Source organism: Cotesia typhae, unplaced genomic scaffold (assembly GCF_013202065.1).
Source record: "Cotesia typhae breed Kobodo isofemale line unplaced genomic scaffold, CoteBio_Ctyphae contig_20, whole genome shotgun sequence".
Taxonomy (NCBI): Eukaryota; Metazoa; Arthropoda; class Insecta; order Hymenoptera; family Braconidae; genus Cotesia; species Cotesia typhae.
In genome coordinates, this window is record NW_027423725.1 from 4,719,348 (window position 1) to 4,741,992 (window position 22,645).

The following is a 22,645-nucleotide window of genomic DNA, read 5'->3' on the forward strand; positions in this document are numbered from 1 at the left end:
ATAAATTATATTAATAATGTTACCTCGTACAGCTAGAGCCTTGGTAGGATCAATTGCTGGCCTTGGTTTGCTCTTCGTTTTGTTGCAACCTTTGTCTTTTACACTGTGCTCTTTTAAATATTAAGAACCAAAGACTGCCACTGCAATATTTTTGACAAACATTGAATTTGTTGCAGCATTATAAACTGCATCATCATAGCTTTGTTTTGGTAGCCATACGTTTTGACCTAAGTGGATCTAAAACATCATTTAAAGAAACTATAAAACTTGCTATATATAAGATGACTTCAGTTTGAAACAATTTTAATTACCATATTGGTGTCAATGCGCACATATCCAACCGCTGGAGGACGATTGATATCTTCAATCGTGAGACTTGGATTGTTTGATAGAGCTTGTTGTACATCTAAAAATTTTTAAATTAATAGTTGTTTCTTAAATTATGTTTGTTAAATTACTTCAATAAAAGATTGGATAAATACAATAAAAAATAATTATTACTTACGTTTCACTTGGATCCAATTTTCTAAGTTTGCCATTAGATTTTCAATAATAAAAGACTCTAGTCCGGTATGATGCTTTTTCAGCCAATCGACGTCATCACTTATTTTATTGAGAATCTTTAGAATTGCATCATAATTCTAGAATAATTATGTTACTGTATCGATTCATGTCGTCAATTAAAATTTAAAATTGATCTTCAACTTACCAACTCTTTCTCTGTTGTCTTGCGGGATTTCTTCCCTTTTTTAGAAGTTGACCTATCAGTTTTCACTTGAGAATTATTTTTATCTAAGGGAGATGATGGGATGAGGGCAAGTTGAGCTTCTGATTCAGTAGTAGATATATGATGATCGGCGTTTGAGGTTACTGTTGCAGGAGTTACCACCTAAAATTTATTTTATATTAATTAAGTTATTCTATACATGTTCTGAAAGTTATAAAAAATGATACTTTTGCTATGGCTTCATAATTTTTTTTTCTTTTTACGAGTTCAAAAATTGAAGAAGTTTTATTCTTAGCAGATCTGTAAAAGATTTATTTTCAATAACCTTGAGATATATGTAAATATCTATATTTTTATACATACTGCCTGGTTCATTTTTGATTTATTATTATCATCACTGATCTTACGCTGCAATTAAATTATTAAAAATATTAAATCTCTGTCATACATAACAATGCTATTGTTTTAAAGTTAATGTATTGTTATGTCCGAATTAATTATAGTTAAATAATCAATTGATAGAGTGGGCCTTGAGGAGGCTCGGACATGTTTTGTGATAGATTTTCTCTTGTAGGTAACTACAAAAGTTTTATTTTTAATGTGGATTTCGAACGCCTCCTGGTAACCAGGGTTCCTAATGGCGAATTCAGAGAGAAGTCGATAACAAAACCGAACTTACTGCCGTTCCTTATGAATTTAATTGTTAGTTGGGATTTTGAATTGCTGATCGGTAGATCCTGGACTGGTTTCTCTTCCTTCCCCCGTGGTTGAGATCGATGTAATGAAAGAGGTTCGGGAACTAATCTTAGAAATGATGGATTCCACGATATTCGGAGTTTTACCGTTTATTCGATATTTAGCCCTACGGGCGTGGCGCACTCAATGCACAATATTTCACTTAATAACTATTCACTTATAACTAAATTTTATGATTTAGAATGTTTATTATGAGTTCGTGAACAGAGTAACGACTCAGGCGGATACTTAGATTCGCCTTTAATTAATTAATAGATCAAAAGTTAGAATTTAGAGAAAGATATCACTACGGACAACGGGGCCCTCGTTCCTGCTCGAAGAGCCCACTGGCGCGGTTCGTAGAAGATATAAATTAAAGAATCAAATAGGACAGTGAATTTAGAAATCTGTATAAGCGACCTAGTGCTTTATACCGCCTCGTACGTAACGCGGTACAAGGACGCACACGGGTTCTACGAGGATACCTTCCCTCGTATTCTTTGATAAAAGATTGAACGCGCGTTCCGTGGTGCTTAGGGTTTTTGAAGACTCGGGTCGCGACTTTTGGAGGGGAATTGAATTTAGTTATTGGTCTAAAATTGCTAGTTTGACAGAACGTGGACACGGTGTGTTCATGGCGTGATCGAGGTGTTGTCCGTGCGATTGTCCATCAAAGTGCAAGCGGTGCACTTTTCGTCGCGAGGCAGAGACCCTGAGTGTTATATGAGGCGACGCCGGATATAACAGTATTATTAAGCTCAAAATTCCATAAAAAATATTGAAAAAATGACGATATTCAACTAATAACTTGTAAATTCAATGATATTTGCTGTCAAAAATAAAACTTGTTTATTAATGTTGACTCGACTTACTTTTTTACTTTTTTTTGATGATTTGCCTTTGCCAATAAGTGATCGTTTCAAATTTGAACTTGTTCGAGAGGGTTCAGCATCGTTCTTGGAAACTTTAGATGATTCGGTGCCGTCGACGTCGAGATTTCCATCACTCGACCCCTCGTCAAGAAGCTTCAGCTGTTTTTTAAATTTTTCGCCTAAAGTCGAATTCTTTATAACTTTCCTTACCTAAAAGAGGAAAGAAATATCGTATGACTGTAATTTAAACGTATATGAGGGAAATAATGAATCCATTTGTATTACACAGCATTCCAAACTGAAAAAATCGATTAGAAAAGATTTTAAAACTTCAATTTTTTTTAATCACTATGAATCTTGAATTAAGACTAAGAAGAGTTCAAAGTAATCTATTTTGTTGAAAGAATAAGCAAAACTTTGTGGCCAATGTATTTATATGATAAAATGGATTTTTATGGTTAAATTTGGTATCGTTAGAAAAGTCTTGACCTGGAGTTGTGCTTTTTCATGAATTCGTATCATTCTCACTAATAGTCAATTTATGATAAGTATTTAGGCTGCATTTAAAAATGCTCTATCTCTAGATACATAATTAAGAAATTGACCTTGTATCTCGTGAACTATTGACATTTTTAAAGATATAAGCTCATCCTGATGTTACACTCATTAAGACCTTTCATTTGAGTACCCACATCAATTTTTCATATATTTATATATATATATATATATATATATATATATATATATATATATATATATATATATATATATATATATATATATGTATACATGAAAAATTTATCAAAATGCATATGGGTACTCAAATGAAAGCTCTTGATGACTGTAACATCGGTATGAGCTTATATCTTTAAAAACGTCAATAGTTAAAAAAGTAAAGTGCAATTTGACAAAAGTCATTATTTAATAAAACAAAATTTTATCTATTTATAGTTAACAAATCACGGCAATCACATAGTGACTGCAAGGTTGCTAGTTTTTATTATTTTCATCATTGTAACTATCCAAAATAACTAAAAATCAACAAATCATTTAAGTGTGAAACATATTTTTAAATTGAATTGAATTAATGCAATAATTGGATACCACGTAGTTTCAGACCATGAATGACGAAATTTCGTTTATAAATGTATTTTTACTCTTCTTTAATTGATTTCAATTAACATATTTTCAAAATGCCTATAAGTATGATATTTATTATATTATAAATTAAAAATTGAAAACTTCAAACCTGATCATTCTTTTTGATTTCATTGTTTTGATAGCCATCGTTCTCTACAGAATTTCCAGATGTTGACAGAGATGTTGACAAAGTAGCTTCAGCGGGTTTAGAGTGAATTAATGGTTCATTTATTTCAGAGATATTTATAGCAGAAGAATCGTTTTCTTTATCCACTTCTACCGCTTCTTGTTGATCCATTTTCTGTTGTAAAAATAATTTAACACCATAGTATTTTTAATAATGAGACCGATTCATTATTCCAAAGAGTTATAAATTTTATAATGTTCAGCATTTGTAGAATTGAATATATTAATTTGCCTTCTATTCGAATAAGAGTATTATATAGGTCAGAAAATCTGCATGCGAGTCACTAGAAAAAACCTAATATATAATTAAATTTAATTTCAATAGCTGTTTAAAAAAGAATACATTTCAAGCATGCCAAAAAATTTTTATCGAAAACGATTCGAGAAAGGATTGGAATAAAGGAATATTGTTGAAATTTTTAAATCTTGAAAATTTTTTGCTTAGTGCTTTATATTCATAATATTTTCAAAAAAAGCAAAGTATTATACATTTTTAGTTTTAAGTAATAATAAGATTATTCATTTTTATTCATAGTAATTGCTATTATTACAATTGTAAATTGAAAATATTAATATAAAATGTTTCTCGAATAATGTTACAGATTTCAATCATGCAAGTAAATTAGAATTTTACAATATTTGAAACACTTAGACCAAATAAAATATCCGCACGAGAAAACATAAGCCGTTAGTCAAGTAATTAATATTTTAAAGTCTTAATATAAAATATTTCTTACATTTAAAATTGTTCTATCATCTTGTTAATTTCCTAAGTGTCTTGGTAGCAAAGAAACATAACTCTTTACTCCAGTGGTGTAAAATGATAGTTTTGCTTCAAAACACTCAGCATTAACAAAAATCTCATCTCCTCGGATATTGTCTACTTCGAATATATGTTTTAAGCGTGATGTAAAAAATTCAGGTGTACTCGTTATAAGTTCATGTCCATATAAATAACAGATGTTATTTGCAACAACAAAGTCATGTATTTGCATTTTTTTTCTTAGTTTTCAATAAAATAGTAGTATTATCAGTTTTTTTTGGTCTAGTATACTTAACACTATGAATAACTGTTTTTCTAAAGAAACATTTGCCGTAAACTTTAACATCATGTGTAATTTCAATATTCGATTGGCGAAGCAGTTGAAGAATTCTCCCATTTGGTTCATCCGCTTTACTAGTAAGCATTGCATCATTACTTGTAAGTAAATATTTAGTTAAATATTGAGGAAGAAATAAATTTTTACAGTAACTTCGACAGACGGTTGATTCTGTAGCATTGTCGATGTTATTCCGAATGTAATTTGTTTTTAAAGTTGCCATAACAATTTGCTGGGAAACACCATGAGCAGCATTTATTTTAAGCTTATAATTGAATATTTCGTTTTCAAAAATAAATATATTGCTAGAAGAGAGAGGACCACTTTGTCTTACCGATTCACTGACATGAACTAAGGAATGTAAATTGAACGTCATTACTTATTTTCCATAAAATAATTGACATTCGCCAACAAATTGCAATAAATCTAATTCACATTGAACGATATCTCTCGCACTTATATTCCCAGATAAAAGTTTATAAATGCTAGACGGAAATAGACAATATGAATTAAAGCACTCTTTTTTTAAAATTCCATCCAAACAAGGCAAACTGTCAAACAACAACCATGACTCCCATTCTGATGCTTTCCATTTTGCCATAATTTTAATAGATCTCGTCAGCCTATGGATTTCATGTGGTCTTTTTATACTAAGATACTGTTTATCAATTTCTTCACGATTCTTGGACGTTAAGTAATACGGGGTTTTTGGTGTAGTCCATATAGACCATAATTGCCGAGAAACACCTAGCAAAACACCATGCATGTAATCTACAGGTAAACTCCACACACAGTCCAGATGTTTTAATCGTAATAGTTCTGTGCGTCCTTTTACACCATTGATGTGACGACTTAATTTTTCACCATTTTCAATATCAAGAACATGATCATTATGCGTCCTTAAAGCAGGGTCATTTTCAACTATTGGATAACGCATAGCAGAATTATAATATTCACCATGTGCGTACCCTGGTTAAAAATATTGATTGAAAAGGATTGAAAATGATGAAATTAGAATACTTTTGAATAATTTCAATTCTTTTTCATGTATATATAGATATACAGTTTACATAGGGTGACTGATTCCCAATACTTTTCAATCAATATTTTTAATCAGGGTAGCACCAACTACAACCATAATAGCCATTAAACTGATATCGATTTTGTATGACAGGCCTAGCAACTGAATCCACACATACAAGAAGACAATGAAATTTAAAATTTTTCTGTTCATTTGAATTACGTATAGTAATGTTTAATCCATTTTTCATAAGTTTTTCAGCATCATCAATGAACTTTGAAAGATAAATTTTCATTATTTCCGGACTAGGTTCTGATGAGGTTAAAGACATACCAGCAAGAATTATATTTTGTTTGCGAATTCGCGGTGAAAGTTCATTTAAATGTAATTGTATTGGCCAAAAACTACGATTGGAGCTTTTAAATGCTGGTGCACCGTCAGTATTAAGATTGTATGTTAATGTTTGTGGTGAAGAACCTTGAATGTTTTTATATAGTTTAGAATCATAGATGTCATTAATTACCACCATTATTTTGACTTTCACTAATTTTAGTCAATGTTTGCAATAAATCTTTTTGAACATCCTCTTCATGCAAAAGAGTATTCAGTTGGTACTCAAAATCGATGAGTATAAATTGGTTGGGGCTTTCTAGTGTTAAGTTGTACTGGGTTTCACAGTCTGTACATTTTATAGATTTTGTTTTCATTCTTTTGCAGTTATGAGAAGTTAATATAATATTACAATTCGTACAATAAAAATGTGTATTAATTTTAGATTTTGGGGGATTATATGCTTTATCTCGTGCATGTTGCGAAGGGTTCCATGATGAGAATTCCGGGCCAGCTAAAAGCTTTACAAGCTCGATTAAATCATTTTCATCTTTTTTAGTTAATCTTTTTTTTATGGAGTAAACAGTAATCATTAATAAAACATCTGCAATAGTTAATTGTACTCTAGGAAACATCATGAGGCTACCTTGCATATGGTCGGTGTTAAATAAATTTGATTCATTACAAGACGCACAATTATTATTAGAGGAACAATTAACATCATTTTCTTTTGTACTATCAGAATGGCTATCCGACGAAAAATCAGTTTCTTCAGATGAAAAATCATCACAGTTTATATGAAAAGAAGAACCATCGTTGTCTGAAGAGCTTTCTGAGCTCATATTATGTACATTATTCAAATTGTTTACGTCCAGAAATTCAGTATGTTCATTATCAAAAAGATTTGAATTTGTATGATTATCGCTGCTTAAGAGTGACTCATTATTACTCACGAGACACTCTAAATTACTTAAATTTTCTGAAACATCTTCAATATTATTCTCATTTTTTGTCACAGAAACAGAGTGATCAGAAGACTGCTGCTGCAAGAAGTTCCACCTCTGTTTTGTTCTTATGCAAACGCGTTTCGGGTAGTGAGATTGTTATAGGTACTGTTTGTTTACTCTTTTTTGGGATTCAGCACCATTAGATTTCTATGACAAAATATAATTATAAATGTTAATCTAATAGAATTGGAAGTAATTACGCGGGAAATTGAATACATTGAAGTGATCTTTAAAGTAATATGAAAAATTTGTGGTACGCAAATTGGATATTGATAGAGTAACAAGATATTTGAAAGTCGATGAATGCAATGGTTAAACTCAAAATAAAACCTTTAGTCAATAACGTCTGTAGTTACCATACAAAAATACATTTCTAGGTGTAATATTTATACTAATTTTGTAATTGACTCTTAAAAAAAAAACACAGATTTAAAGAGATTTAATCAGATCTGCTCAGATCTTCAAATTATTTAAATCCAATAGAATATATGATGTAAATTATAAATGAGTATATCCAGGTTTGCTCAGATATGACATTGTAGATACGTGAAAGAACGTCGATCCAAAAAAATTAATTAAATCTGAGTAGAATCAGAAATTTCTTCTTTAATTATGTATTGCGAATTTTAATCTAATATATGAAATTCTCATTCTTTATATAAATGTAACAATTTTTTTTTATGCGTCAATTAATTCTTGATAGTTTATTTTTTGACCGAGGAAAAAATGTAAGGCGTTATTGATCAGTTCAAATATAAAACCTTCAGATTATCATTGGAGGTCTTTATCGTTTTTGTTTTGACTTCGTAAAGTATATCTTCATTATATTATCGTTTAATAAATAAATAAATCACAGTATTTTTTAGATAATCGATTGTCCACAAAAGAGAAGTTGAGTTCAGGACGAAAATGAGTATGTTTATTTGTTCGGGTATAAGTATTAGACAATTGCACAAGAGTTGCACAATATACGATTTTTTTATTACTAATGCCGGAATAATCAAATCAAGAATAATGTAATAAATTACATAAGTATGAATATGATGTCCAGAGACGCACTCTTGTAATAAAAATAATAGAATTTTTTCTAGAAATTATAATTTATTTCTAGTAAAAAAATATATAAAAATGCTTAACGGAGCATATCTCGTTGAATAAATGGTGAAAATTTCAAAGTAAAAAAATTTTAGCCGATTTTAAAGTATTCGATAAAGCATGAAGTGGCTTATAAATAGAATTTAATTTTAATCAAACAATATATCTTACGAAGCTGGTAAAAGTAGGCAAATAGGGAGGTGATACTCAGTCGGTAAAACAGATCACGGGTTTCGCACCCATGCTGAGCTGAGATCTACCTCATCAGCAGTGGGTTCGTGTCCATGGTACGTATCCTCTGTAGATATGAGTGACCTGTTTTACCGATAGTAGGTGTTGCCGGTAGTAGATATGTATGACATTTTGAGGTTATGGATGAGGTTTTTATCGGTTGTTTTCATAGGTGGTGCTGGTACTGAATTCTGTAATTGAAATCTATCCGTCATTTTCCCGCCATTTTTAAAATTTATCCGCTATTTTCCTACCATTTTGAATCTGCCATCTGGTGGCTGTTATCCGCCATTTTGGTGGCTGCTATCTGAAATCTGCCATTTTGAATCTAACTTCAGCCATTTTATGTTATGAATCCGCCATTTTGAATCTAATTTCCACCATTTTTATATCGAGCCGTCATTTTAAGTATAATATCCGCCATTTTGAGTCTGATTTCCGCCATTTCAAATTTTGATTCTGATTTCCTACATTTTTGTTAAAAAATGCACCTGTGATCTCAGCATCAATAATAGTTGCTTAGATCACAGGTGCATTTCATTGTTTATATTCTGAAAAGATTAATATATTCAAACTGTACGTATGAGGAGTACATGTGAGAAGATACGCCATCTGTCGAGGTTTCTGTCTACTTTTAAACAGGTCTGAACCTGTTCAAGGTCACGGTAACTGCGTAGTTCTCTTTGCTTTATTCCTAACTGCGTAGTAGATGACTCATTCTCGTCTAGAATTTTCTAACCGCGTAGTAGATAACGTCATCATACAGGTCTGAGTCTGTTCAAGGTTGCGTAACTGCGCAGTTTTCTTTGTTCTATTTCTAACTGCGTAGCCGATGACGTCATCAAACCGTTTTTGAGGTAAAGGAGTGGGGGGTAACTGCGTAGTACCCTCTGGCTATAAAAGCAGCGCGCTCAAGCCGTACTTCACAAAAACGAAGTACATCTCTCGTGATTAAACAGTATTCAGTGTTATAAAATATAGTGAAGTTCAGTGTTGTGAAGTACGCGAGTATAGTCCAGTGTACAAAAACTATTGTGTAGTGTACATCATCTATAAACAGTGACATAACCTTTAAAAGTGTACATAACCTATAAACAGTGTATATAACCTATAAACAGTGTATATAACCTATAAACAGTGTACATAACCTATAATATTGTGTAAGACAGTAGTGATTCTCGTTCCAAAATGGCACAACATAACCTCATCGAGGCTCTCAAGAACTTGGTGGACACTATTGCAGTCTCATATGCTGATCTGTTGGGAGAGCAGCTCACTGATGAACATCGTCAAAGGTGTTTACGAGTGTGTGAGGAGACCATTGAATACATCAACACAATATTACTGGATCCTGGAACAACAATTCAAGTGAGACGAAGTATTCAAGCGCACATCAACCAACTCAACTGGTTTACCGATCAGTTCTCCAGACTCGGTAACCAAGTTGTTGGTGGAGATCTTAACCAAGGAGTCAAATGGAAGGACTTGGAGAATGCTTTTGCTGGTAACATCCAGACTGGATGTGTTGTCAACCAACATCACAACGATCCAGCATCGTTTCTCCAGGCCTCACAGGACATCATCATCAACAAGGTACAGAGTGTCTTGAGAGATCTGGCAGGGCTGAAAGTGAATGTTGAACTCTTTTGTACATTCCGGAAACAAGAAGATGTAGAAGAGCGAAAGTCTTTCATCACTAAAAGTCGTGAGATTCTCCCTGCTACATCTCTCCAGGATTGGTACAGTGAACATGTATACGACAAATTACTTCAAAGAATTGAAGAATTTGAACATGAGGGTTCCGGATGAAGTCTGCTTGGACCGAACAGCTTGATGGTAACCATGTCACGATTCACACCAACCCAAGTTGGAAACTCCACCTTCGTCAGATTGCCAAAGGATATTGTCAAGAAGAAGAATGCGGTTACGAACATCCAGAACAATGATGAGTTCTGCTTCCTGTGGTGTGTCAACGCTGCCTTGCATCCACCAGTATTGGTTCCGGGTGATCCTACAAGTTATCGACACTTCAGCGTCAGATTAAATTATGAAGGTATTCAATTTCCAATCAAACTTAATGATATACCAAAATTTGAAAAAATGAATGATCTTAGCATTAATGTATATGGTATAGAGTCAGAATTCACGGGTAAAAAGTCTGAAAAAAGTACTATTATCCCATTATATTTAAGTAACTTCGAGTCAGAAATACCAACAATACATTTATTAATGATTAAAAAAAGTGTAAATTATACTGATAATTTAGATAATATTGAGTCTGTCTATCACTTTGCATGGATACATAATCTTTCTGGATTAATTACAAGTCAAATATCTCTAGGTAGACATAGATTATACTTTTGTGATCGTTGTTTGAATCATTTCAAATTAGAAAAATGTTATTTAGAGCACCGAGTAGATTGTTTTAAATCTAACAAAGTCCGCATGGAATTTCCCAGTGAAAAAAATAAAATTTTGAAATTCAAAGATTTTAAGTCTAAAGATACTGTGCCGTTTGTGGTTTACGCGGATCTAGAATGCACACTCGAACCCCCAGGAGATGATGAAAAGACAATTAATAAACATGTTCCACACAGTATTGCTTACTATGTACATTGAAGCTATGATAACACACTCTCCAAATTTGAATTAAACCGTTCTCCTGATTGCATAAACTGGTTTATTAAACAATTAGAGTCATTAGCTCTGGACTTTGAAAAAATTCTAAAGAATCCCATTAAAATGAAACCTTTAACGAAAGAGCAACAAGATAGACACAATCAGGCAACTGAGTGTCACATCTGTGAAAAACCAATCACTTCTAAAACAGATAAAGTCTATGATCATTGTCACTTCACGGGTAACTATAGAAACGCACCTCATAAATCATGTAACGTTAATTATCAGAAATCTACCATTATCCCAGTTGTCTTTCATAATTTATCCGGCTATGACTCACACTTTATAATTAAATCCTTAGCTACAGTATTTGAGGGTGAAATTTCATTATTACTAATCAATAAAGAGCGTTACATTTCTTTCACAAAATCAGTTAAAAATACTTTAGTCTCTCTAAGATTTATTGACTCTTTTAGATTCATGGCCTCCAGTTTAGAGAAATTAGCTTCATACCTTGATGACAAAGACAAACAGATTACGCGACTACACTACCCTGACCCTAACAAATTTAAATTAGTAATACGTAAGGGTGTATTCCCGTATGAGTACATTGACAGCATTGACAGACTAGACGAGAGACAATTACCTGACCAGGAATCATTTTATTCTAAATTAACAAACTCAACTATTTCCAATGATGATTATGCTTTTGCTCAAGTAGTTTGGAACGAGTTTAAAATCAACACGCTTGGAGAGTACTCAGATCTATACCTAAAAACAGATGTCCTTCTCTTGGCTGATGTTTTTGAGAATTTTAGACTCAGTTGCTTTAAGACATACAATCTAGATGCTCTACACTTTTATATAGCACCAGGTCTTTCGAACTCGGCAATGTTAAAGCATACTGAAGTAGAACTTGAACTGTTAACTGATCCTGAGATGCTTCTTTTCATTGAAAAGGGTGTTCGCGGTGGGGTATCGATGTGTGCTAATAGACATGCTGAAGCTAACAACCGGTATATGGGCAAAGATTTTAATTCAAACAACCCCGAAACATACCTGATGTACTACGATGTAAATAATTTGTATGGCGCAGCGATGAGTACGTCTTTACCCACGGGTAAATTTGAATAGGTTGAAAATGTAGACAATGTAGATCAGTTTTTCAATGATGATGAGAGTGTAGGCTACATCCTTGAAGTGGACCTACACTATCCTGAGAAATTACATGATCTACACAAAGATCTACCTTTATGCCCAGAACATTTTGTACCACCTGGCAGCAAACAACAAAAATTAACAACAACTCTGTATGATAAGTCTAATTATGTAATACATTATAAGAATTTAAAACAATGTTTAGATTTAGGCTTAGAACTTAAGAAAATACATCGAGTCTTGAAATTTGAGCAGTCAGACTGGCTCAAGTCATACATTGATAAAAAAATACTGATTGCCGAAAATTAGCGAAAAATGAGTTTGAAAAAATTTTTATAAATTAATGAATAACGCAGTTTTCGGAAAGACGATGGAAAATGTAAGAAAATATAAAGATGTATATTTGGGAACGAAGTGGCAAGGTCGATACAATGTATCCGATTTAGTATGTAGACCTAACTTCCAGAGCCTTACAATTTTCGATGAAGACATGGTTATAGTAGAACTTAAAAAAGCTAGAGTCTGCTTCAACAAACCAATATATGTAGGCTTTAGTATATTAGATTTATCCAAGACTTTTATTTATGACTTCCACTATAATTATATGCTTGAAAATTATGCAAAAACATCTAAATTATTGTACACTGACACAGACAGTCTAATTTACCAATTCAATGTACCCAACATCTATGAAGACATCAAACGTGATATCTCAAGGTTTGATACTTCCGATTACCCACCTAACAACGTCTTCAACATGCCCCTTGTTAACAAAAAGGTTCTGGGACTCATGAAGGATGAGAACAATGGAAAAATCATGTCCGAGTTCGTGGGTCTCAGAGCCAAATTGTATGCCTTTGAAATCCATGATCCTAAGAAGGAAAAGGATAGAATCAAGAAAAGGGCAAAGGGTATCGGAGGATCAGCCTTGAAGACCATCATGTTTAATGACTTCAAAAGATGTCTTTTTGAAAATGTGCTGTTGAAGAAAGAGCAGTATATGATAAAAAGCAAAAAACATCAAGTGCACACAGTAAAACAGGAGAAACTTGCTCCCAGTTGGGCTGATGACAAACGTCAACTCATTGAGGCAAGCACTGATACTGTGCCTTGGGGTGGTTATAAAGGCTCCTTAGATTTTAAGAAAAGAAAACTTGTAGATGATGAAAATAATAATAAGAGACAAAAAGTTTTGTAATAGTAAAAATAATGTAAATATATTTTTAAGGATTTATGTATTAAGGTTTTGTAAATAAAAACAATGTAAATATAATTTGTGTTTTATATATCTGATTTATTGATCCAACTATTATGTTTAGTATCAAAGCCTAACCATTTAACATAGTATTTATTTCCACGTTTTCTAATTACTTTTTCAACAAGATATACATCTGGATATTTGACTTTGCTGAGTTCTTCGTTGTAAAATCCGCCTTCAATTGGTTGATCCTGATAGTCCACGAGCTTGTACGTCGTTGGATTCGTATTCTGCACCGATTTGATTGTGAAGATTTCTGTTGTCAAGTTTGGCGTGTATCCTTTGTCAAAAACATGCTTGTACTTGCTGATTCGGACTTCGTCTCCAACTTTGAACTTCTGCTTCTGCTTCGATTTGGTTTTCAGTGGTTGATATATATTTTCCAATAGTTGTTTCTCCTGAGCAGCGGTAACATCAACAGGTTTCATTTTGATGGTACTATGTTTGGTGTTGTTGTATGTATTCACCAAGTCATCAAGTACATCAGTCCACTTGTAGCTGCTGCGAGCTGTAAACTCGCGCCACATTTTAGTCTTGAGTGTTCTATTGAAACGTTCACATATGGATGCTTTGAGATTGCTGAATGTTGAATACAGATTTATCTTGTACTGCTTCATCAGATCTTTGAATTCTTTGTTGTAAAACTCTTTACCCTGATCAACATGGAGATTCTTAGGAACACGACCTTGCTGGAGTACAGACTTCATAGCACTAGTGACATCTCCACCACTTTTTGATTTAATTGGAACTGCCCAGGCATATTTAGAAAATATGTCTATGATTGTAAGCAGATACTTGTATCCTTTATTGACTGTTGCATATGGAATCATCTCAACCAAGTCGGCTTGCCAAGTCTCATCGAGACCTCGGATATCAACATGACGACGTTTATAGTTCCTGCGAGCTGGTTTGTGAAGCTCTTCAGCTATCACCACCTTTTTCTCTTCCATTGAAATTATTAACGAGATATTTGATATTATTTTGATGAGAGGAAAGTACTGCTTTAACTTCCTCAATAGCTGTCTGCAAATTTCTCACAGCAGCTTTCAGTATTACTATTTCAGAGTGTAAATGTGAAATAATCTCTTTCTGTTCACTGTCTATACTTTTATTCAGTTCAGACATCTGTCTCAGTACAAACTGCACTGTCGCCGCATCATGTTCATTTGAAGGATTACCGAGATTGCACAGCCTTTTATTCTCAATGTTATAGTTTCCATCAGAAGTTACATTGAAACCTCTACCAGCAGGGCCTCGTTGACCTGACTTATCATTGTCCAGTGGACGTCCAAATATATCGATGCTTATCATCTGGGGTGATGAGTGCATCCTCTGGTGATTTTCTAAATAATAATTCCAACAACCCAGGAGTTATTGGATAATTTTTTTCTTTGACAGTTATTGTATCATTTGCAAATGAAATAGGTGAATCACCCATATGCATTTCACCACGTTTTCTGCGTACACCATATCTCATATCATTATCTTTATGTTTTTTACTTAAACGTTGTAGATAATTATCTCACTAATTATAATTAGTGAGAAGAGGATTTCTACGAGCTGGAGTACTTGTTGATGGTGGTGGCTGAGTAATAGCAAGTGCTGTATTATCAAATGAACTTTCATCATCTGTTATTAAACTGTTGTATACTTCTGGATCATCATACAAAGATTTTTCAACCTCTTGTTTTTGAACCTGTGGTTTTTCTTCTTTTTTAATATTTTCCCCTTTCAACTTTGAAGATTCAACTATACTCTGGAGTGGTGTCACAATAGGCTTGAATATTTCCTCCATAGCTTTCTCAGCTGTATCTTTACCCAACTTCAACATCTTGTACTTCCGTCGGATGGCATCACTGGCTTGAGATATCTGATGCAGAATATCTTTCTGCTTTGATATTTCTTCAGGCTTCATGTTGACAGGTTAACGTCTACAGCATGTATGACTATCACTCTCTAAAGTACCTCAATTTATACTAATGAAGCAGTCGAATCCTTTGCGATACCTACCACTGTTCAATTCACTGTCTTTATCTATTACCACAAACCCATATTTATTCCAACATGCCAAGCATAAATCTCTGAATGAGTTGTACGACATGTCTGTATTGACATGATCATTATAAATATGCTTCAGATTCATTTCATCTTGACGGAGTAGCACGAGAAAGTTTGCGTTATCTCTAATCAGATGCTTAGGTATTCGTGTATAAGTTTGACAGAGATAAAAGCTATCAATATCTTTGTGTCGACCCATGCAGAAAAAAGCCTTGATGTGATCCTGTTTTTCACAAGCAACATCATCAAATATCATCAGGGAGTTAGGTTTTGCATCTTCAGGCTTGATTACAGCCTCATGATCGCTGAATGTGAAGAATTCAATACCATCAATCTGTTTAAGCAGTGTTTCGAGAAACTGATACTTTGGTTGGTTAAGAGACTTTGAGTAAAGATATATATTCTCAAACTTCAAGCCGTTTGGATGTACAATAAGAGACAGTAGAGCGTTGGTCTTTCCACAGTTTGATGGTCCGCAAAACACTGCACGGATACTGTTGGGAAGTAAAGCACCGTGTCGTTTGAGTTTCACACCGGTTCCTTGAACAATTTGATCAAAATTGATAACTGGCAACTGAGCTCTTGGTTTGTTGTCCATGACTGCTGATTGTATTCTGAGCTCAAGAGGTATATATACCGGCTTATATAGATAAGCGAGTCAGTCTTCGATGTGACATGTCTGAGAGCAGACGTGGTAAAGGTTTGTTCAACAACATAATCAATAAGCTCCCACTTGAACTCCATATCCCTGGGTACCAGTACTGCGGTCCAGGTACAAAGTTAGCTAAGAGGTTAGCTCGAGGTGATCCAGGCATAAATCCTCTGGTCGCTGCGTGTAAGGAACACGATATAGCTTACTCTAAAAATCGTGAAAATTTGGAAGCCCGTCACGAGGCTGATAAAATTCTTGCTGAGAAAGCGTGGCAACGATTTCAAGCGAGGGACGCTACTATTGGTGAAAGCTGCTGCTTGGAGTGTAAATAAAATCATGAAGTTAAAAAGACGTTTCGGTATGGGTCTTAAAAAAAAGAAAAACCTATTCCTAAGCGTAAGACAATTAAAAGAAAAACAATGAAGCGTAAGATAAATAAACGCAAATTAGTCAAAAGAAAGACTTCCATGAAAAAGGATGTTGCTCTAAGACAGATTGTAGATGGAGCTAAAAAGTCTATGCAACCTGGTGGAGATCCGGTTAAAACAGCCCTTGAAGGTGCCCGCAAGGCTGTCAAGAAAGCTGGTGGAAAGAAAAACATTCGATTGCCTCGTATTCTACCAGTTCCATCAAAGATTGGTGGAGTACTTCCTTTCTTGATTCCCCTGTTCGCAGGGTTATCAGCAGTTGGTGCTCTGACAGGTGGAGCTGCAGGTGTTGCAAAAGCTGTGAACGATGCAAGCGCAGCTAAAAATCAACTTGTTGAAAAGAAACGTCACAACTTGAAGATGGAGGAAATAGCTGTAGGTAGAGGATTATACCTCAAACCTTACCGAAGTTGTATGGGGCTCTATCTGAAACCATACCCAGAGGGAACTGGTTGTAAGAAGTCAAAAAACCAGTAGAGCTACCACATCGAGCACTGACTAACATCGATTTATTAAAGTATGCCAAGCTACTTGAAATTCCAAATTTTCGTGGAGTTTTCATGAGAAATGATTTACCAAAATCTGGACCAAAGATAAATGAATCAGCTATAATAAATTTAGATGATAAACTTGGACCTGGAACTCACTGGGTTGCATACAAGAAGAATCATGATCAAGTAATTTATTTTGACAGTTTTGGCAATCTGCAACCCCCACAAGACTTGATGAAATATCTCGATGTTGGTAGCGTAAAGTACAATCATAAAAGATATCAAGACTTTGATACAATCATATGTGGACATTTGTGCTTAAAATTCCTGGCTGGACAACTATAAATTGAAGTGACTCGGGAATACAAGCATCAGTCATGGCAGAGTCATTCACCTTGACACTATCCGGAAACTCCTCCATACTGGAGGCAAATTATTTTCCGCCGATTGAGCTATCACCAACAAAAAATGATGTTCTTGGGCTTGTTAAGCTCCTAACATTTAATTCAATACCAAATATTGATGTTGGTGCTAATAAATTTTATGTGTCATCAAAAAGATCCAAAAGAAGTATAATCAAGAGATTTCAAGAAATAACTATACCAACAGGGAGTTATGAAATTAAAGATATTGAAACTTATATAAACAAGACATTACCTGAACTAAGTTTCACTTTAAAAGCAAACAACAATGAGTTGAGAAGTGAAATAAAATGTGATCAATATATAAATTTTGAACCTGAAGATTCCATTGGATCATTACTTGGATTTACCAATCGGGTTCTTGAACCTAACATAACTCATAAATCTGATTTACCAGTGAAAATATTAAAAATCAATGCTCTGAGAATCGAGTGCAATATAACTACTGGATCGTACATCAATGGTGAGAAGAATCATACAATCCATGAATTTTTTCCAAGGGTTCCAGCAGGATATAAAATAGTGGAAGTGCCAACAAACATCATTTACCTGCCAGTCGCCGTACGAGCAATACACAACTTGAGACTACGCATTGTTGACCAAGACGGGAGAATAGCAAATTTCCGTGGCGAGACGATAACGATAAGACTGCATATAAAAAGTCTGTAATGGGTATCGTATACGAGACAAAGACTGGTAGTGGGTATAAAAGGATTGCAGCATGCCCAAAGATTATCAGTCATCATCAAGCTCTGAAAGTGTTAACACATCAGAACAGAGTTCCTAAAAAGTCTAGGACTAAAATTACGTGGAAAATTCATAAGATAAAAATAAATTTTTGTTGTCTAGCTTGCGTTATACCATGGCGGAAATCTTAGATATAAAAAAATCGATTATTTTCGATGAATCTATTGCACACTGTGAAGCTCATTCACACTTGCCATATGCATCATCAACATTCAACAACAGTGATGAAATCAGGATTGCTGTTCAACATCAAGATCTGTGCTTGCTCCCAAGCAAGAGCACATTACATTTTTATGGAAGAATGAGGAAAGCTGATGGTACTGCTGTAAGTGCTACTACGAAGATGGTCAACATGGCTGTTTGTCATATGTTTGAAGAGATGCGTTATGAGCTCAATGGTGTAGAAATCGATAGATGTAAGAATGTTGGTATCACCGGTGTTATGAAAGGATACGCTTCTCAGAGCCCGGGACAACAAAATATTCTGGAAAATGCTGGTTGGATTGTTAATGAAGATGACAACAAGCTGACTGATAATAACGGTTACTTTGATGTCTCAGTACCGCTGAGTTTCATTCTTGGATTTGCTGAAGATTATCAACGAATTATCGTGAATGCCAAGCATGAATTGATACTGATCAGATCAAATACTGATCAAAATGCTTATGTTGTTACCGTTGAGAATGAAAATGTTTCAATTACGATTCAAAAAATTGAGTGGATTGTACCGTATATAACAATGTCTGACAAGCAAAAAATCGAGGTGTTGAATTACATAACCTCCGATCCAGCTATCCCAATCAGTTTCCGGACTTGGGAATTGTATGAGTATCCACTGCTACCAGCTACCAACAAGCATATTTGGATAATCAAAACAACAAATCAGCTTGAGAAACCTCGTTTTGTTATCCTTGGATTCCAAACAGCAAGAAAGAATCAACCGGATCAAAATGCAAGCGAGTTTGACCACTGCAACATTAGAGACATTAAGCTGTTCTTGAACTCTCAGAGTTATCCATATGGAAATTTGAACCTCAACATTGTGCATAATCAGTATGCCTTGATGTATGATATGTACACAAATTTTCAAAGTGCTTACTATGGAAAAGAAGCTGAACCGCTATTGGCTAAAAAAAATTTTCTGAATAAAGCACCTCTGTATATAATTGACTGTTCCAAGCAGAACGAGTCAATCAAGTCTGGACCTGTGATATATACGCCTGGAATTTGAATCATCAGTACAGTTTCCAAATCAAACTGCTGCTTACTGCTTGATAATTCACGATCGAATAATTGAGTACAATCCCATCAGCAGCACTGTGAGAAAACTTACTTAATGGTGCAGTTTGATCCCAAACCCACCATACATTACATGTATGTATGGGACTTTGCATCCAGACAAGCGAGGAAAGGATCATGGGAACAAGCAGCAAGAGACGGAGAACGATTTCACCGACGAATACAACAAATAAATAAAATTATTGATCCTGTACTAATCAATAAACTTAATGTAATTAAAAATAGTAAATAAACATGATGTAATTAAAAATAGTAAATAAAGAAAAACTTTTTTATAATTTTGGGTTTCTAATTATAAACCTTACTATAATAAATACGAAATATATTAGTAACATTACATAGATTTAAACTTTTTCATTAATTGCACAGTTGGTATAGATGGTGTGTAAATGAATTTAAATTTATTGTATGATGTACCGATGTCATACAAATAAATCTTTTCACCATTATTGATAATATTCTTCATCTTTGCAAGTAGATGCGGCTTATTCAAAAACTTCTGGTTGCATGCAGCAGGGAGAAACGTTGAACAAGTGTTGTCCAAGCATATTTCAACGTTGAATCCAAATTGTGTTCTAACTATTCTGATGTTTGTGATCTCATAATTATGCCCAGTTTCCAATTCATGCATTCGCCTGAATGGTAGACGGCACCCGTACATCCTGGTGATGATAGCAGATTCCAGCAGCAGATTCCAGGACCAGATAGCAGATTCCAACAGCAGATTTCGGCAGCAGGTAGCAGCTTCCAGGGTAGCAGAGTCACTACAGTATTTTACTATGGTACTTCACAATATTTCACTGTAAACTCGTACTTCACACTGTAAACTTGTACTTCACTGTTGTGAAGTACCCTCTCAGCGAGCTGCTTTTATAGCCAGAGGATACTACGCAGTTACCCCTCACTCTTCTACCTCAAAAACGGTTTGATGACATCATCTACTGCGCAGTTAGAAGTAAAACAAAGAAAACTTCGCAGTTACGCGACCTTGAACAGGTTCAAACCTGTCCGATGACGTCATCTTCTACGCAGCAGAAATAGAACAAAGAGAACTACATAACCTTGAACAGACTCAAACCTGTCTGATGATGTCATCTACTACGCAGTTCAAAACTCTACCGTATAGTTTGAATAACCAATCAAATTATTATTAATTAATCAAGAAAAATAATTAACCAATAAGATTATCGAGTGGTGGGGGTAAAATCCAGAGATCGGGTTATAAAAAGGTTGAATTGATTGTAAGAGTCATCATTCAGTCACTCTTCGTTGTCAAGAGCAGTAAAAATGGAGATCATTCTAGACATTCAAGGATTCAGAGGAGCTGATAATCGCTTTATTGTTAAGGAGTTGGCCTCAATAACAATTCAACATGATATTGATAATATTGAAGAGTTATCATGCACACTATTTCAACCGCCATATCACTGGAAGGTGTTACCAGTCAACTATCAACGTCTGAATACCTGGCTGATCCGAAATTATCATGGAATCGGTTGGAATGCTGGAACAACTTCATATTACAAGCTCAAAGAAGTTCTCAATTATTTAACTTGTAATAAAAAAATTATTTATGTCAAAGGTATCGAGAAAAAGTTATGGGTTCAAAATTTAATTGATTGTAATAATAAAATTGTAATCGATCTCGATAATTTCAAATGTCCCTCTCTAAAAAGTATGAAAATTTGTAACAATCATTTTTGTAATTATCATGATCGTTTATCTGATTTATGTGCCTTGGAAAATGTAAAAAATTTAAAAGATTGGTTTGTAAGCACTCAATAAATCTAAAATAAATGAATTATAATTGTTATTATTATTTCATCCCAATACATTTAATTAAGAATAGAATTAATTATTGTTAGTTATTAAATTCAAATAATTTTCCAACACTACTACTGATATTAATACTTATCAACAGATGGCGTAATGGTTTTTGATTTTTTAATTATGATAATCAATAATCAGTTTTTGTTTTTCTAAAATTTTATAATTAATATTTGTTTAAATTAATAGTCATGCATTATTTTATATAACCATTTAAAAATAAAAACTGCGTATTGATTTTCAAAATATATCGCTAGAAGATTTTTGGATTTGACGATAGAGAGCACATCAACCCCATATTAGTTTATCAAATAATACATAACTTTTAATTTAAATAAATATTAATAATATTAATAACAAAATATTGTAAACTAATAATAATTATTTATCTTTTATTTAAATTAAAAGTCATGTATTATTCTATATATGTATATATAACTAGAAAATTTTTTAATATTTTTGAATTGACAGCTTTCACGCTCTAAGAATAAACTGATAGTAGATGGCTCTAGTACAAGAAGCGCGAAATTCAAACTATCATTATGATAAGTAACTTAAAAAATTATGATTAAGTATAACTTATTGAATTTGAATTATAAATATTAATCTTAAATTAAAAATGTGAGGAATTATAAATAAAAACAATGAATTATTTATATTGAAATTCAATATTTTATTGATTAAATAATTCCACTGGTCATTTTTACATCAAGACTAGAATTAATAAATTCAAATTTATTATATTTTCCACCATGATAACGCAGAAACAGATAGTTTGAATCTATTAATTCATTCAAACTCTTCATGAAGTTATCATCTTTTAGATGTTGAATAGTTCTTGATGGTAGATAAATGTTAAATTCATCGTTTATATTAGCAACAATCCTAGTTCCATACTGAGTTGTAATAGCTTTGATACCGTTAATCTTATATTCTCGATTAAACTCCAACTCATTCATTTTCTTAACAGGAAGAATCCCAGTAAGACAATTAACCTCATTTATCTTGGTAAGATCCATGATTGATTGCTGTAAATATTTTTTAATTAATTGTAATGGTTGATTAAATGATTCTTCATTTAATTCATATTTTGATTAGACAGTAAATGAATTCATACAATTAGTAATACTGATAGGTAGAAGATGTATATCACCAAGAACTTGTACTTCAACTTGTAGTCACCACCAGCTCGTACTTTACTGGAGACGTGTACTTCGTTGTTGTGATAAAATTTTATAATGA

At 33.5% G+C, this 22,645-nt stretch overlaps 1 protein-coding gene across 4 annotated transcripts in view; it reads right to left on the reverse strand.

The window, feature by feature from the left end:
* The window catches only part of LOC141538161 (uncharacterized), a 79,867-nt gene that overhangs the window by 55,004 nt on the left and 2,218 nt on the right, over positions 1 to 22,645 (reverse strand). For 2 of the 4 annotated variants that reach the window (XM_074259512.1, XM_074259515.1), the window contains exons 2-7: positions 3,584 to 3,775; positions 2,335 to 2,544; positions 710 to 889; positions 506 to 641; positions 312 to 406; positions 24 to 237 (exon numbers count right to left, since the gene is read on the reverse strand). In XM_074259512.1, the coding sequence (XP_074115613.1) occupies positions 121 to 237; positions 312 to 406; positions 506 to 641; positions 710 to 889; positions 2,335 to 2,544; positions 3,584 to 3,772 (927 nt within the window). In that variant the 5' untranslated portion in view covers positions 3,773 to 3,775 and the 3' untranslated portion in view covers positions 24 to 120. Of the gene's footprint in view, positions 1 to 23; positions 238 to 311; positions 407 to 505; positions 642 to 709; positions 890 to 2,334; positions 2,545 to 3,583; positions 3,776 to 8,384; positions 8,636 to 8,698; positions 9,001 to 12,122; positions 12,466 to 22,645 lie in introns of those variants that run through there. The other 2 variants (XM_074259513.1, XM_074259514.1) reach the window with 2 other exon arrangements.